Source organism: Aythya marila (genome assembly GCF_965140915.1).
Source record: "Aythya marila genome assembly, chromosome: 6".
NCBI lineage: Eukaryota > Metazoa > Chordata > Aves > Anseriformes > Anatidae > Aythya > Aythya marila.
The window spans coordinates 26,366,946-26,383,226 of NC_139047.1; the positions used below are offsets into that span (position 1 = coordinate 26,366,946).

General features: G+C 43.0%; 1 protein-coding gene across 4 annotated transcripts; it reads right to left on the minus strand.

The window, feature by feature from the left end:
• Window positions 1-5,452: 5,452 nt before the first annotated feature.
• On the minus strand, window positions 5,453-10,164 carry TMEM177 (transmembrane protein 177). Of its 4 annotated transcripts, none has more exons than XM_082763936.1 (4): window positions 10,151-10,164; window positions 7,602-7,748; window positions 7,216-7,266; window positions 5,453-6,741 (listed from the first exon to the last, which is right to left on the minus strand). In XM_082763936.1, the coding sequence occupies exon 4, from the start codon at window positions 6,725-6,727 to the stop codon at window positions 5,792-5,794; it is 936 nt and encodes a 311-aa protein (XP_082620062.1). In that variant the 5' UTR covers window positions 6,728-6,741; window positions 7,216-7,266; window positions 7,602-7,748; window positions 10,151-10,164; the 3' UTR covers window positions 5,453-5,791. The 4 variants fall into 4 exon arrangements, with proteins under 4 accessions (XP_082620062.1, XP_082620060.1, XP_082620063.1 ...); XM_082763934.1 differs by having other exon boundaries at window positions 7,216-7,322; XM_082763937.1 differs by lacking the exon at window positions 7,216-7,266.
• Window positions 10,165-16,281: the final 6,117 nt, after the last annotated feature.

Here is a 16,281-nt window from a genome sequence, read left to right on the forward strand (position 1 = left end):
GAGGGAGTGTTACTGTATTTGATGGTCATGAAGAAACTGCTCAGGAGCAGCTAAGTATCTGTGCTTGCTGCCAAGGCTGCAAAGACAACTTAATAAAGGGAAATCAGGCAACAGAAGTCTACTGCAATTCTTACCAGGAAATTTAAGGAACATGGGATTATTTTCCTTGTTTTTGCCTAGGCATATCGTCTGCATTCTAAACTCCTTGCCACTGCAAGTGTCATTCAAAGTCACTTTTTATTTATTTATTTATTTTGTCAAAAGCAAGTAAGCATTCTTTTTCTTTAGACCAAAATCAACAGATCCCTCTGCTTCTGCTCAGTGGCAGGTAATTAAAACATTTGTAAACTCAACGCCTGCACTCAAGTGCAACACTAACACACCTGAGCAAGGTCAACATCAGTACGAGCACATAATGGTACAACACTAGTTATTATTTCTCAAGTCACAATACATCACCCAACCACAAAAGGTACATGAAGTTCCCTGCAGTTCTTGGGAACAGGAAGCATTTTCTAAGGGCTCTGAGGGGACAGCAGCAACTTAAAATTTGCAGAGGCAAATGGCATTAAGATCAAAAGCATAGTAGGTGCCAGAAACTGCAAGTAAGAAATGCATATTTCAAAAAGTAATGCTAAATGGAAAATTCAAAAGCAATGTATCTTTTTTCATGGCTAAAACATGTTTTCTAATCACGGTGCTTATTTTTCAGTTAGTTGAAGGCTTTTTTCATTGCAAAAACCATGTAGTTTAAACCCAATAAAACAAAAGATAAGTTCAAGCTGCTGTGGTCTTCAGCTAGTAAGCACTGTAGGAGCAAGTAGGTAGCACACTTCAAAATGCAAGTAACAAGTGAGCTTAAAATGTTCCCAAATTTCCTTTGAATGAGCTTCAGCAGCTTTCAAGATGAGTCAGCAGGCAGAAGTAATTAGAGTAGCAGAGCAAGGGGAAATGCAAAAGAACGGGGAATAAAAAAACAACATTCCCACCGGAAAATTATTTCAGCAAATGACAGAAGCAAACCTACCAGAAGACAGCCGGTCTGCCCCATGCCACCAGACAGTTACTAGGGAGAAGCTGATTGCCTGCTGCAGGGCCTCTTCTATTGCTCCCTCTGTAACACCTGCTGCAGCTGTGAACCTGGGACTGCGCTCCTGCAGGGCCACCCCGAGCAGGGTGCCCAGCACCACGGCCAGGCACCTTCTGGAGCTCTCCAAGGAGGAGACTCCACCACCTCTCTGGGCAGCCTGTGCCAGTGCTCAGCCACCCACACAGCACAGAAGTGCCTCCTGGTGTTCAGATGGAGCCTCCTGTGTGCCAGTTTGTACCCCTTGCCTCTTGTCCTGGCACTGGGCACCACTGAAAAGAGCCTGGCTCCATCCTCTGTGCACCCTCCCTTCAGGTGTTTGGAGACACTGACCAGATCGCTCTGAGTCTCCCCTTTTCCATGCTGAAAATCCCGGCTCTCTCAGCCTCTCCTCACAGGAGAGGTGCTCTCCTTGGTCAACTCGGTGGCCCTTTGTTGGACTCTGGTGTGCCCATGTCCCTCTTGCACTGGACACAGCACTCCAGGTGTGGCCTTACCAAGGCTGAGCTGAGGGGAAGGATCACATCCCTTGTCCTGCTGGTGAGACTTGGCCTATAGCAGCCAAGAACAGAACTAGCTGATACCTGAGGTTATGCAGAACACCTACCCAGCTGAAGCAGCTTGGCCACACATGGGGGAGGACACGATTTCACCTGATTACATTCAAAGACGTTGTTAACACCTTGACACTGTGAGAGCAGTGATGTTCCTGAAGGCCAAAGCGGCCGGTGACTGAGCAACCAGGTCTGGCCTGGAGAGGGGCCCAGCTTCCAGAAGATGCAATGGCCTTGTTCACTAGAAGCATGATTTGGGGAATGATTCTCTTTTCAAAACTTATGTCCCCCCGTGTATTTATTGTGGTATGTAGAAAACACGTGGCTATTCTGTTAGGCCTTAGAAGGGGCAAGTCCTGCACCAGCACATGGCATCATAAACGCATCATAAACAGTTCCTGCAGGAAGAAGCATGCAGACTAAAGCAGAGGGAAATAAAGATACAGCTGAGATGGTTGTTTTTTAAAGAGCATTTTTGGACACAAAATGAGTTTTAAAGAGCGTTCTTTCTCCCAGTATTGGAGATCAGGATACATCACAGCAAACTATCTGACTAGGGGAATTGAGAGCACCCAGCTGCAGGGATGGTTAAAGTGTTGGACTATTTCGATTTCTGGCTATGAAACTTAGATTCTACCTTGTCCAAAAAAATCGTGGTTTTTTTTTTTTTTTTTCATGTTTTTTTTTTTTTTTTTTTTTCTTCCCAGATGGGAAACAGAGACTAATTTCTAGCCAAACTTTAATCATTTTCCAATTTTCAGATCTGGCAGACTGAGCAGCTTGAATATATTCACTTTAGCTAAACAAACTGATATATTCTCAATGAAAAAGAAGTCCAGCAAAACATCCATAAACATCCATTTTTCATGTCCTTCAGATTTAATTTGTCTAACACGTCAGTTCCTAGAGAATTAGTGCATTGTTTTTCTGTTCTTAAATATAGTTTTGATTACAACCAAATTCAGCTTCTCCCTCTCCCTGTGTTATCTTTATTCTGAAAGCTTAATTATGTCTTCCTACATTAGCGTTCCTCTACTTTCCAGTGCATTCTGCCTTTCTCAGATACATTTCCAGCTGAGATGAATGAAATCAAGGAGGAGCTGGTGCATGCAGGGATGGCAGGTTGTCTGCAATCATTTTTATATTAATGCAATCACACCTGCTACATGAAGCTTTTAACGAACAAGAGCAGAAAACAGTTGCAGGATACGGCCTACATACTTGTCTCAGTGTCTGCTGCTTGCTAGGAATTGCATTTCCACATAGTAGAGATGCCTGCAGTTGTTTTCATGATGCCTACAACTGGTGTGTGCAGCAGTACTCACTCCGGGATGGACTCTCTGCATTTGTTCCTTTACTGAAAGCTGCCTGTGATTCAGCCAGAAGGTGATGATTTGATTCATAATTCACTCCCACCCAAGCCACACTGTGCCACAGTGAATGTTTCACAACTGCTATGGCCAAGGGCAAAAGAAAAGCAGCCTCAGTTCCCAGCACCACTTTCCCAACACCACCAGCTTACCCTGTAGGGCGGCAGGCTCCACAGCTTAGCAGTCAGCTCTCCTATCTGTCAGGTTCAGGAAACCACTTTAATGTGAAAAGGGGGTGATAATAGCACTCTGCTGCGATAAAAGGTGCTGTTTTCTAAATTGGCATTGCACTTCAACATTGTGGCTACACAATGGAGGACATTCTTTATTCGCATGCAACCTATGTGGAGATTTCTCTCATGGAAGTCACTTCTGAAGCGGCTTCTTCCTGTAAGCTACCAGAGGAGGTGAGATACCACAGCAGCTGATTCAGAAATGACTTTAAATCAGATGATTTCTACAATTTGTCTGTCCTTCAGAAAACCAGATAGATCTCAGTCTTGCCCTACTTTCGACAGCTTTACATTCTTGAACATTAAATGAGCTGAAGGCATCTCCGTGACAGGGAACCACAATTCTAAGGACATTTCTTGCATGCCAGTGGGAATTCTGAGCAAAGGTGGCTCTTGTCTCTTGCAGCATTATCCACTAAAGCTTTCTGTAGCAGCAAGCATTACATTTATATAAAAATTAAGTTACAAGAATTCTTTTCTCTTCAGTTATCTAGAAATTCAGGATAATATCCTAAATAAATCAGCCAAGGAAATCTTTCTTTAATGAAGATTGTGTATAAATTTAAACTAGAAACTCAATTGGGTCATTTTCTCCTCATACTTCATCCTTTATTCAATTAAGAGGCACACAGATTTTTTAAATTGAATTTTGTTGAAACTGCTACTGCTGTAAATCTCAAAGAACTCTATTTCCTGCACTCTTTATGTACTAGCAGCTCCTTAAACCATATAAAACAAGTGGGCCAAGCTCTCTCCCATAGTATTTGATGAAGTTCCCACGTGTCTGAAGGAGTAGCATGAGGATGAATCAAACTCACAGACTATATAAAGCAGGAATTATATTCCAGCCTTGACCCACTATATCACTAAACCAGCAAACCTCTGCCTTGACCTTTTATATTGGATTTACCTAGAAGAGAAGACAAATAAAATTTAGACTGAAGCTTTGAAAGCCTGCAGCCTAAAAGTAGAGTCTTTTTATTCCACAGACCAGATTTTGCCAAACTCTTTCACAAAGGTCACAAGAACATTAAACTTATGTCCCATAGCCAGAAAGCATCTAAAAGGCATCTCATGACTTGATGTTTCAAGGGCAAATGCAAGTGATTGGTGGTGGTGCAGAAAAATACCCATCACACGGATTACTGCAGCAGAAACCCAAACAACTTAAATATATGGCTTCAGCAATGCAAAGCAACGCCAGTGCCTTGGCAGCCAGTATATCTACTTTATGTCAATACGTGATTCAAAGGGAAAACAGAACCCAGTGATGCTTTGGGTAAACACTGACATGACAGTTACTGTTGTGACAGATAAAGAAGGGACTAGATCAGAGCAGAGAGGATGCTCAGTACATCTGTGACAGGGAAGATATAAAACAATAAAAGTTTCCTGTAGGAATGACAGTGGAGATCAGAAAAGAAAACTTGTGAAGTCAGCAGGGAGGGCTGCTGGAATGGCTCTTACAGAAAAGCAGAAAAGGGGGAACTACAAAGCTTGAGAGCTATTACCTTGGAGCTCATGTAAAAGATCCAAGGTGAGGCTGTAGAGAAACCTATGCTACCCATGCATCAAAGACCTCTCCAGAAGATTTGTAACCTTGGGCAAAGATCATCTCTGTCAGACAAAACCGACTTGGGACTAGTCTGGAACAGGAGACTGATTTCCTTTGGCAACTCCTGATCACAGACCTCACCAGTTCCTGCACCGCATGCCAGACTTACTTGACATAAGAGCTGATATACATCAACCTGTATTTTTAAATGAAGCAAAACCCATTCCAAAGCGAACAGAAAACCCTCTCCTGAAGATGCTTATCCCACTTGTGAGAAAACAACCAACCAACCCATGACTGATCTTGGTCGTTACATACTGCCACTGCTGGGAACACTGAAGATATACCCACTGCAATCACAGTGACGTGTAGAAAACAGAACTAGATTTAACCAAAATCACTCAGGTTCTGGTAATAAACTAGCTGTATTATTATAAATGGCAGCATAACTAGTTTTCCCTATGAAAGAATGGTGATTGCAGCATATGCAGCATAAGAACTTACGCTGAACAAAAGCACTGAGTTTTGGTATTTACTTAACGGTACGATATAGACTGACCCATCTTCTAAACATCTTTGGGTTGTACCACAGGAAGAATGGCAAAAATGCATTGAAAAAAAACTCTTTAAATGGTAACGCTCCCCAAACTCTCTGTTGGACTTTACCCTTTCCATTTTCCAGCCTGGAACTGACAGGAAGGCAGAGCAGAGCAGAGCAGCAGAACTTCCAGATCAGCATCTGAGAAGTTCCCTTTCTCAGTGGTCTTGTGATTTAAGATGCACACAGAACAGAGCACTTTTGAAGCAAGTCTTTAATATTTTAAGAGAGAATTCTTTATTCACAGAATGTGCAATAACTCTTTCCGAACTATATGCAAAAATAAACCCCAAAATTCTAATGAAGACACAGAAGAAAAAAAAAAAAAAAGGCAGCACAGCAGTGTTCCAAGAGAATACATAATTCACAAGTTTAAAATTCAAGCACTCCCTTCCTATGCCTGAAGCTCTCTTAAAATATTAACAATCAAATCTCTTCGGTAAGTGTATGGGGTATACTTTATTCTGAACCAGTACCTTGGGAAAAGGTTACCACTTGGGGCATACATTTTCATCCCTTCTTTGCCCATCAGAGCACGAAGAATTCTGTTGCGGGACAAGATTTTATCATAAAATTCCACCCCTCCTCTGGCATAGTCTTTGGAAACAGTAGCTGCATTTCTGTCAGCCTTGCAGTCTAGGTAGTAGGTCACAGCATCGTAACAAACGTAGTAGAAGATCAGTCCAGCGGCGGCAACTGTGAGGTTACAGATGCCGCGAAATATCGTGGGGCCAGTAGATAAACCCAGAGCTATCTTTATACCTACCCCACAAAGACATGTACCAGCTAAACAAACTGGAGCCACAACTGCCCTTGCTAAAGGGCTGCCGTTCTGCAAATATACAACTTCTCTGGCAATTGCAAACTTCTGTGCTTCAGGTGAAAATGTCAGAGCTTCCTTCAAAGCAACACCTTCACTGCTCTCCCAGTCTACCTCTTTGCCACTGATCACAACAACGTGGTTGACTATTCCTTTTTTGTCCTCAACTGTGCTATCAAAATTAGGAGGTATGCCCACCAAAGAACCTGCAGGCAGCCAGGGGATTCCAGCACTGACTGGGTGGAAGCCAGAAGCTGCAAAAGCTCGATAGGAGTCAGTGGACTTCACAGCAGTATCTTGAAGGACATCCCGAAAGACACCACTGAGCCTCTGTGAAAGCTCAGCTGGCTGCCCATCTGACCAGCACTCATGCAACAGTTTGAACGTCTGCTCAGGAAACACATGATAGGAAAGGTTAGCACCAAGCAGTCCCACGCAAGAAGTAGCCAACAAAGTGATCTTGCGCTTCTTTACCCACACCGATGCCTTCCGCAGGAATTGCACTCCCATAGTCAACTCCTAACCTGTTTGTAACACAAAATCAGGAATTAAAGCATGCATAAGTGTGTTTCTCATCTATGCAGCATTTTAAAAACAAAACGAGAAACAGCAGAGTACAATAACCAATGGAATATTAGTTTACATTAACAAAACACAAAATACTTCTACAGAGAAAGTGATACTCACTAATTCTGAGGCCTCTGAACAACACAGGATAATTGATACAAAGAATTAACTTCTCCCTCTCCTCCAGTAAATCAATTTATTGCCGTAAAACCAATAATAAAGCCACCATTTGAACTCCTCCCCCCAGCAATCAATGCACATTCTCTATTTACTTGACACACATATCTACTCCTTGCCATCACTGTCCTCTCACTGCAGTCCACTACAGCAACAGACTGTAGATATTAAGGCCAGAAAGAGCCAATAATGAAATTAACCTCTAACCTCCTCGATAGTACATCGTAATTTTACTTAGTTGCCTCAACACTAACCTTGGTAACTTGAGCTTGGCTACAACATCCACAATGGGATCATTTCTTCATCTGAAAATTTTGGGAGACAGAATATGTCTTTGGAGTTCTTTCTAACGGATAATCCACTTTAATGTGAAAAGAAAAATAAAGAACACTATGAGTTTCCTCTATTTATTTTTCAGATTTCAACTACCTGGCTATGGTTCTAGCTTACTCAGCAAACAGCTATTTCAAAAAAAAAAAAAAAACATGCTTTTAATGGCAATGTTTTTTTTTCTCTAAAATAATTTGTCTGACAAATAATTCATGCAATCCAGAGCATAAACTAGAACAGAAACTGTTTCAGGGTGGATGACTATGCTATAACTCTTTAAATAAGCAGATAAATACAAAAACTTTCAAACCTGCTAAATCCTTCAGTTCAAGAGTCCTGCTTCCCTTGGTGAGTATCAGTTCCTTTCATGGACCGAGCCATATGATGTGTTCTGCCCAGGAAAGCTCCAATCTCTTAAAAAATCCCAGAGGCTACAGAATTCTCTCCTAAAATGATGCTATGATAAAGATATAAAAGCTAATTAGGCACCTAAGTCCCATAGACATCAGTGATAATTGGGTGCCCTTGCTTCCATTTGCATCTCACAATGCCTCTTCTTTCAGAGCTTTACCACGTGAGCTGCGGAGAATCCTGCTGCAGCTGTTTAAGACATGACTATTTCCAGCTGTCCTTACAGGAAGCCAAGGTGGCAGAAGAAAACTGTGCTTTGATACAACCACCAAGGTCTTAGCGTAGAGCACCATCAAAGGTGAGCTTCAGCTATGCTGCTGGGCTTTGTACTGCAGCAGCTGAAACACAGGCATTTGCTCTTTTCTTCCACTCGGGCTGAACAATAACATCCCACAGAGGGTGGGGTGGACAACTGGGGGCTGTAACATCATAAACCAGCACTGTGTGATATGCCAGGATATACCAGCCAGGATCAACAGCAAATGAATATCAACCACAGGGAAACAAAAAGGAATTAAATTAAAGGTGGTGTTTTAATGATATGTTATTACTACTCCTTCCTATGAAGCTCTTTCAAACTGTTAAGTTCACTGGGGAAGAATAACCTTGTTTAATGTTTATACTGCAGTGAACACATACCGAGTGCTTACTAAAAACAATGGTTCATGTAAGTATACAATAATTTAATTTGTATTTCTTAGTATAATAACTAGTGGTATTCCAACACTGCTGAAGACAGGTGGCGGTGATTTGTTTGACAAAGTTATTTAAGAAAAACATGCTAAAGCAACAAAAGCTTGGGTGAAATACTATTTCAGGAGTTAACATCCTTGATAGTGGAGCTATAAAACAGAAAATGTTAATATTAAACCCAAACAACCTCTTGGGAGTTAATGACCTCTTGGCAAATCTAGACTGGTAGTCTAGATCTGATTGAAAAGGTCATGCCATTTACAACAAGGGGGGCAGCACTTCAAAGGATGTGATTATATGAAGACTCGTACTTGACCCACATATGAAGCTGAGCCAAGAACTTCCCAAGTTTCTCCCACTCACATGAGACAGCAAGCTCTCTTTCAGGCTGCCTAACAGACCTTCGTAAGATCAGAAACAGAGCAAGGAAAAAATGACTCCCTCAGCTCATGTACAGTGCAGGGAAGGCCAGACCCCACTGAAAAATAGCGGTGTCCATTCTTGCATGATTAAATGGTGCTTGCCGAGCACAAGGCCTGCTCAGTACCACACAGTAACTGACTCACATGCCCCGAGGAACACCTGGACAGCTGGGTGAATCACAGGAAAGCGGGCCAGGAAGCACTGTATTTATCTGCACACTTCTCCTGAACAGCCGCAACAAGGGGATGGATGCACCTCCACGGCACAAGGCATGAACACCTGCTTCCCTGAACAACTAGGTTTCTTCCTGCTTTGACTGGAAAAATTCTAACAGTTGTTAAGCCCTTTTTAATTACATTTTGTGCAGGTATGGTTTCACATTTTTGTGAACGTCCCCCTCGCAGCCCATGCTGTAATTTTGACTGGATTAAATCCTATGGTCCTGCCAGCAACCAAAAGCAGGAATAATCTGGAAATGCCACCAGCCTATTAATTTCTCGTGATGGCCAATATCTCGTGAAAATAAAAGAAAAAATGTCCTCAAAACCTGTCAACACTTGTGCTTTCAAATCTTCCCCTAGGTTCATTGCAGAGTTTTCTGTTCATGCAAATAAAACACACTGCAGCCCCAGCTGCGGATGGCATTTTTACCCATAAACTTTGCACAACTTACTTGTAAGGAAGGCAACCAGACATGACAAGGCAATTTATATGGCCCATAGCCTTTAAATTCCTATTCATTTAATTAGCTCTGGTAAAGTCACATCAGAATTTGTATGCTGGCCTCCCCCAAGGGCTCAAACACTATGTAGCATGCTGTGGTTTTACGGGCACTCATTCAAGCCAATTCACTGGAGTCTGTGAGACTTTTAGTTGCTAAAGTTCAAAACGTGGGCTAGCCACGCAGCTTTTGTCCTGGCGTTTGAATGGAGCTATTATTATTTATTTATTTATTTATTTATTTACTGTAGTTTTTTGGAGAAGCGGGGTAAGCCCAACTTAAAACGTGGTCTGGAAACGGAGCGAAACCTCGACCTGCCTTGAGGGCTCAGGATTTCCAGGCTCCCTTACTGAAAATAATTTTTAAAAAGGGGGGAGGGTGCTAAATAAAAAAAGGCTTTACGAAATAGCATTGAGGGGGGGCCGATGCCTTGCATCCCAGCCCAAAGCCGGGCCCCGACCTGCCCCCAGTCCCGGGCCATGGCGTCCCTGGGGCCGTGGTTGGGACCGGGGCCGTCCTGCGACCCGCAGAGCCCCGGGGAGAGCCCCCCACCCCAAAAGGGGCAGCGAGGGGGCGGCCTCGCCTCCCCCCGCCCGCCGCCCAGCACCTACCGGGGCTCCGCGCCTTGGCCGAGGCGGAGCTCCCCGGGCAGCGGCCGCCCCGTTACCGTCAAGAGGGCGGAAGGGGAAGGGAAGGGGCGGGCCGCGCCGCCATGGTGGCTGGGGATCCTTTCATGGGCTCGGGTGGCGAGTTTCGTGCTTTTGGCGCAGCTTTTTTGGGGAGATCTGGCCGGCCACCGCTCCCTGCCTGCCGCATGGAGGCAAAGAGCAAGGGCTCAGGCACCCCAGGCACCTGGTGCCCTGGGCACGCAGCCTGCTGGCCCCACCAGCCCTGTAGGCACACAGGACCCTGTGCTGCTGTCCCCTGGGGCCCAGAAACCCGCAGCAGCTGCTGAAGCGGCCGGTGGTGCCAGCTGGAAGAGCCACGGGTCTGGCACGCTGGGGACAGCTGTGCAAACCCCGTCCAGCACAGCAGCAAGCAGCAATCATGCGACCCCCCCAGCCTTGTGTTAGCACAGAGCGATCCCCATGGTGTCACATAAGGGAAATTTGTGTTTTTCCTGCTTAAACATCTTTTTTTATATATGTTATCAATAGATCCCTTCCACTGTAGAGGAAACAAAGGGCAACAAAGATGGTGAAGGGGCTAGAGGGAAGATATATATGAGGGTCAGCTGAGGCCCCTTGGTCTGTTCAGCCCAGAGCAGAGCAGGCTGAGGGGAGGCCTCATGGCGGCCTGCAGCTCCCTCAGGAGGGGAGCGGAGGGGCAGACGCTGAGCTCTGCCCTCTGGGGACAGCGACAGGACCCGAGGGAACGGCATGGAGCTGGGACAGGGGAGGGTCAGGCTGGGTGTCAAGAAAAGGTTCTTCACTGAAAGGGTAGTTGGGTGCCGGGACAGGTCCCCCAGGGCAGTGGTCACAGCACCGAGCCTGCCAGAGTTCAAGAAGCATTTGGACAACGCTCTGATACATGGTCTGAATTTTAGTTAGATCTGTGTGGAGCCAGGGGTTGGACTCTATGATCCTTGTGTGTCCTTTCCCACTCAGGATATTCTGTGATTCAGTGGTAGTACAGGAACACATAGTAAGAACACAGTCAGTGGCATAACTAACATCTGCCACATAAGATTTTTTTTCCTGTCATCCCTAAGAGGAACACATGCAGTGTTTTTTTATTTGTTGCATGATTTATGATTTGCTCAAAGCAGATGGCAGCCAGTAGTTTCTCAATACTCCTTCGTGAGTTCATTCTACAACCTGGAACCTCTAAGAAAGCCCAGAGCAGGTCTGCCTTTTCCTTGAAAACCCAGTTTTGCTGGTGTGTTAAGGGATGGTGGGTCACAGAGTAGCACATTAAGGCCAGTTAAGATCTGGCTTCTGAGCACATGGCTCCATTAAGGCCAGCCTTGCCCTTGACTTATATCGTCCTTGTGAAACAAGAACACAGAGGATGGCTTTCAGCCACTGTAGAATTTCATTGTTGTGGTGTATACTGGAAAAGTGGTTTTGCCTCATCTACAAGAAAGGTATTGGTGCTTTATAGTAGTTTAAAAATGTCCCTTTACCTAGTTGACTGCTCAGTGTGATCAGTTTTAACAAATCAAGTGGACGTAATGCTTTTCAGTGAGTTGAGACACAGCAGAATAAAAATAAAAGCAACCCACTGTTACCTACTTGGATTAATTTTGAGAGTTCTTTGTAGCAGCACCTGATAAAGGCATCTCTTATCAGAAAAGATTCAGCTCTCTGAACTTCTGGCCTGAGATTTGCTTTCACATAAAGAGATTAATATCATGAACTAAATACCTAGGAGTTTTCATTCAAATTGAGATCTTCTGCCACAACTTCAATGAAAGTATCTTAATAAAGATGTCAGTTTGATCTTTTCTCTACTTGATGATTTGCGTGTCCCCAGCACTACAGAAACGCTAGTGCTAAATAGACACGGCCAGGCCTAGCCAGCATCTCTCCCTGCTGTGAACAGAGGCTGTTAGGCACAACCTTGGTTTTAACTTCCAATGAACAAGTTGCTAATTGCTAAGAAAACACATTCCTTTGTGAGAGGACATATTTCTAGCCTTAGGTTATGGTTTTATGCAGTATGGCAGATTAACAATTTGCTGCCACCCAAAGGGAGAAGTCAGGGAAAAGATCTTACCTTCCCCACCTCTCTGTCTCCCTTTGAACCACTTATGTTTCCTAGATCTGGCATTCATTAGACCCTCTTATGAGCTACTTTTAACTCATTATCAGCAGAAAACATCCTAATAGGAGAACAAACAAAAGCAAACAAAACAAAACAAAACAAACAAACAACAAAAAAAAAAACACTAAACACAAAAAACACATAAACACACACCTACAATCATTTTCTTTTAGGTTATTGAGTTGAATGGGATCATAGAAAAGTCTGAAGAGTGCCAGGGCTGTAACAAGGCGGGAGGCAGCCAGAAAAAAACAGGGAAGGAGATCTTCATCTCCCCCTTCATCAAGGGAGAACTTTAATAGCCATGGGTATGCAGCCTCAGTGTGTAGCTTCATCATCTGCCAAAATTTACCATTTTTAAATAGGTATTGACATTCATCCTCCATACAGAAGCACAAAGAAATTATGCATGCAGATGAGGGACTTCTTGAGACTAGAATATATACTAACCAAAACACATGGAGAGATGATGGATTTTGAAAGCCTGAGAGTTGCTAAGACTTACCCTAGGGGTGAATTTGGATCAAGTTTTGATAAGCTCATTCTTTCTGAAAGGTGCTTCTGCCTTCTGTACCAGCTAGAGATGTCTGTAGACCAATAGTTTCTTATGCAAAACTCTAGAGGCTTGCTTGGTATTAAGTTCAAGCCATAATTTCTCTTAAATGCTTTATAATAATTACGACTGTGAAAAATAAAGACCCCAATTTCACTAAGCAGCACGTTGGCATGATTCTGGTTTCAAGCAGGAGCTGCTACAAAATGGAGAAGGAAGGCTGGAGTGCACCCTATTTTTGTTGTATAAGCACATCATTACTCAGGAAACAAGGGATACAGACCACTTTTAAATTAGCCTGCTAGGTGGTGCTGTAGGACATGCTCTAAGTTACTCATCCAAAATTACAGTTCTGTCTGATGATTTACTAGAAGAAAGATAGACGCCTACCATTACCTGGCTCTCTAGTTTACAATTTTGTGTGTAAAACCTTGTTGCTACATTAGGTAAAATGTTGATTTTTAAGTACAGAACCGAGTCTCATTGACTTCTTAATGCTTGTATGTTCACATTCTGTTCTGTGAATGTGATTTCTAAAGTAAATACAGTCGGTTAACAAATATCCACCAGTCTGAGAGCAACATTTCTTCAGTGCATAACAAAGAGTAGTGTTTTGTAAGATTAACACCACCAAAAAAAAAAAACAAAAAAACACCATTTTGCAGAAACTATTAACAATTTTAATAAAATTATAGTGATGAGGTAATCTTTGCATGCATACTGTCCAGCTGTGTGGGATACAGCTGCACTCCCATACTCTAGGATTTCACTATGGGCTCAGACAGCACAGATTAGAATCCACCTTTTCCCTTTCATTAAGGTTTGGCTGGAATACCAGAAGCCCTGCCAGTCTTATGCTGATAATCAAAGACATATGTAAAAAGTAGTAGGATGAAAAGTTCCTGTCTCCTTGTCAAGTGCTTCATGTAGAAAAGGATGATCTGTGCCCAACTCTTTATCTTATTCCTGGGATGTACGTATGTTCTTCAAGATAAATACGTAGGTTGTACTGCCTCTCGGGATGGGTGATATATAGCAAATACTGCGCATTCAGAAACCAACTGTGGGAATAGAATGGGGAATTACACTTCTGGTCTCAGATGAAACCTTCAAACCCTGGTATTCAAGAATGAAAAGATTGTGCCATTGGAGTTGGCAGGTATATCGATCAAGGTAATTAAAGTACTACAAAGAGGCTACAGAGAGCCTGGGAAGAGATTCTCTTCCCCACGTACAACAGTTTGGAATCAGTCAGGGATCAAAAGCTAGCAGTGTTTTAAAAGGTAGCAAAGAGGCTGTGAGGCATTTTGCCAGCAACAAAACTGTGGGACTGACTTTGTTTCCACTCAAACACCCTTGGCATTATACTTTACGGTACTCCTCTGCTGGACTGGATCTACCTAAAACTCAGGAGGGTTCTTTGTGAGAAAGGGAAAACATGCAAATGATCATGTTTTTATTGCTTAGCTTTTACATTTTCAGATGCTGGGACCAATTGTACAAACTCCTTTAGCTCTAACCAGATATACTAGAAGTTGGAAGGTTCATGATATTCTCTGTAATCAGACATTTTAACTGTATTCGTTAAAAAAAATCCTGATCTGAACATACACTGCAATTTCTCCTGAAGCTAACAGACATGTAACATGGATGCTGGTGGAAAGTTTGAATACTGGAAGCAGAGAGCTGAAAGAGAAAACCACCTACAGATTCTGGGCAAATCAATTTATGCTGAACTCCGTGGTCTTTCAAGTAGCCTGCTGCTATTTAAAACTGATTCGGGTCTATCCACGTTGTGCAGACAGAAGCTATACCAGACTGCATTTTAAGTGGTATTAGATTCTAGTCACGTTACAGACATCACTGTGATACCATTTGGCAAAATCAGAACAAAACTCACAAACAAAAGCTGATCATCTAGCCTGGGATTTCCAGCCAGTCCATACAAGCCAAACTTGCTGTACCCAGGACAGTTGCACATTGTCTATAGCAGATATAGGATCTGTCTTTAAGAGTTTTGGTCCTGCAATCAGCTAGCTATAGTAAAAGGAAGGTAGCTATAGCAAATTAAGTGTCACGTATCTTCATAATACAGCTAATTAGCACTATTTCCCTTCAGAATTAGAAGCAGCCTGTCTTGGAAAGGAAAGGATGTCATTTCTTAGAGGCAACGCTATAATAATTAACATATTTAATCATAATTACCTAGCCTCCATAATACTTACCTTTCCTGATAGTCTTACTCCAAAATTAATGATATTTGACAGGAAACAGAAACTGGGGTTCTTTCAATAAGACGATCAGCCTAGTTCCTCACCAAGCACTGCTCCATGGTGAAAAGATTTTGCCAACACTATGACCATCCATGTCTGAAAATCAGGTGGTCATCTTCTTGATTTGCTGAATTTTTCATGCACTCAGACTCATTTCTCAATAATTTTGGCAGATTTCAGCAAAAACTCCAAGAAGGAGAGCATTGTTATCTTCTAAGGCCACATTTCACAAACAAACCACTGTTATTAAACTTAGAAATTGTTAGTACCTACAGGGTAAAGCAGAAAGTAAAGTCCCTGAAAGAAGTTGTCTTCATAGCCTCAGTAAAGCACACATGCAAGTGTGGAGTCTTTTAGCAATGCATACTGCGTAAATGTGCAAGGAGGTGTCTCTTACTTCCAGTATTTAAACTCTAAAGATCAGATTATACCAGGAGAGGTTGGATGAAGGAATCAGGTCAGAGATGCCATAGCTTCAGTGAAAATTCTTGATTTCAAACGTTTGAAGCCTACAAAGGGCTCTGTGTACTCCTGGCACAAGCACAGCCCATGTACTCCACCCTGAATCAAGTCAGCTGAAAAGACATCCCAAATCTGGGGCAAGCTTATCAATAGAAACATGTGGATTAAACGCAGAGGAAATGCAAACTTGTATGTTGAAGTGAGAACTCCTTAGAACAGGAATACTTTTCTGTTTCCACTGAAAATCCAACATTCTCTTTTTGTTTCCCTACAGATGGCCAGCTTGCTCAGTACTACCTGGAAAGCTGGACACCCCCAGTCCCAACCTGTGGAATCTGTAATTTAAAAATAAGTTGTATCTTGGTACGTATTTCCACCCATCTCCTCCCCCCCCCCCCCCCCAAAGTTGCATCTACTTTTCTATTTTTTTCCTTAGTCAGAAAATCTTAGCTAAAACGCTTTAAGAAGTCATTGTGAGAAGATGGGATTGTTCATAGCTGTGACCCACATTTTTTCTTGGAGAACACATTTAACTGAAGAAAAGGGACAGCTTCTGTGTGGGAGCAGATTCAAGTCTGATACAGGGTGTATAAAGCAGAGAGCAGCCACAGTACGCCAAGGCTGTTCTCTATAAACCAATTGCTCTGCCTAACCAGGTGCAATCTGTCTGCTTTGACAACATGGTATG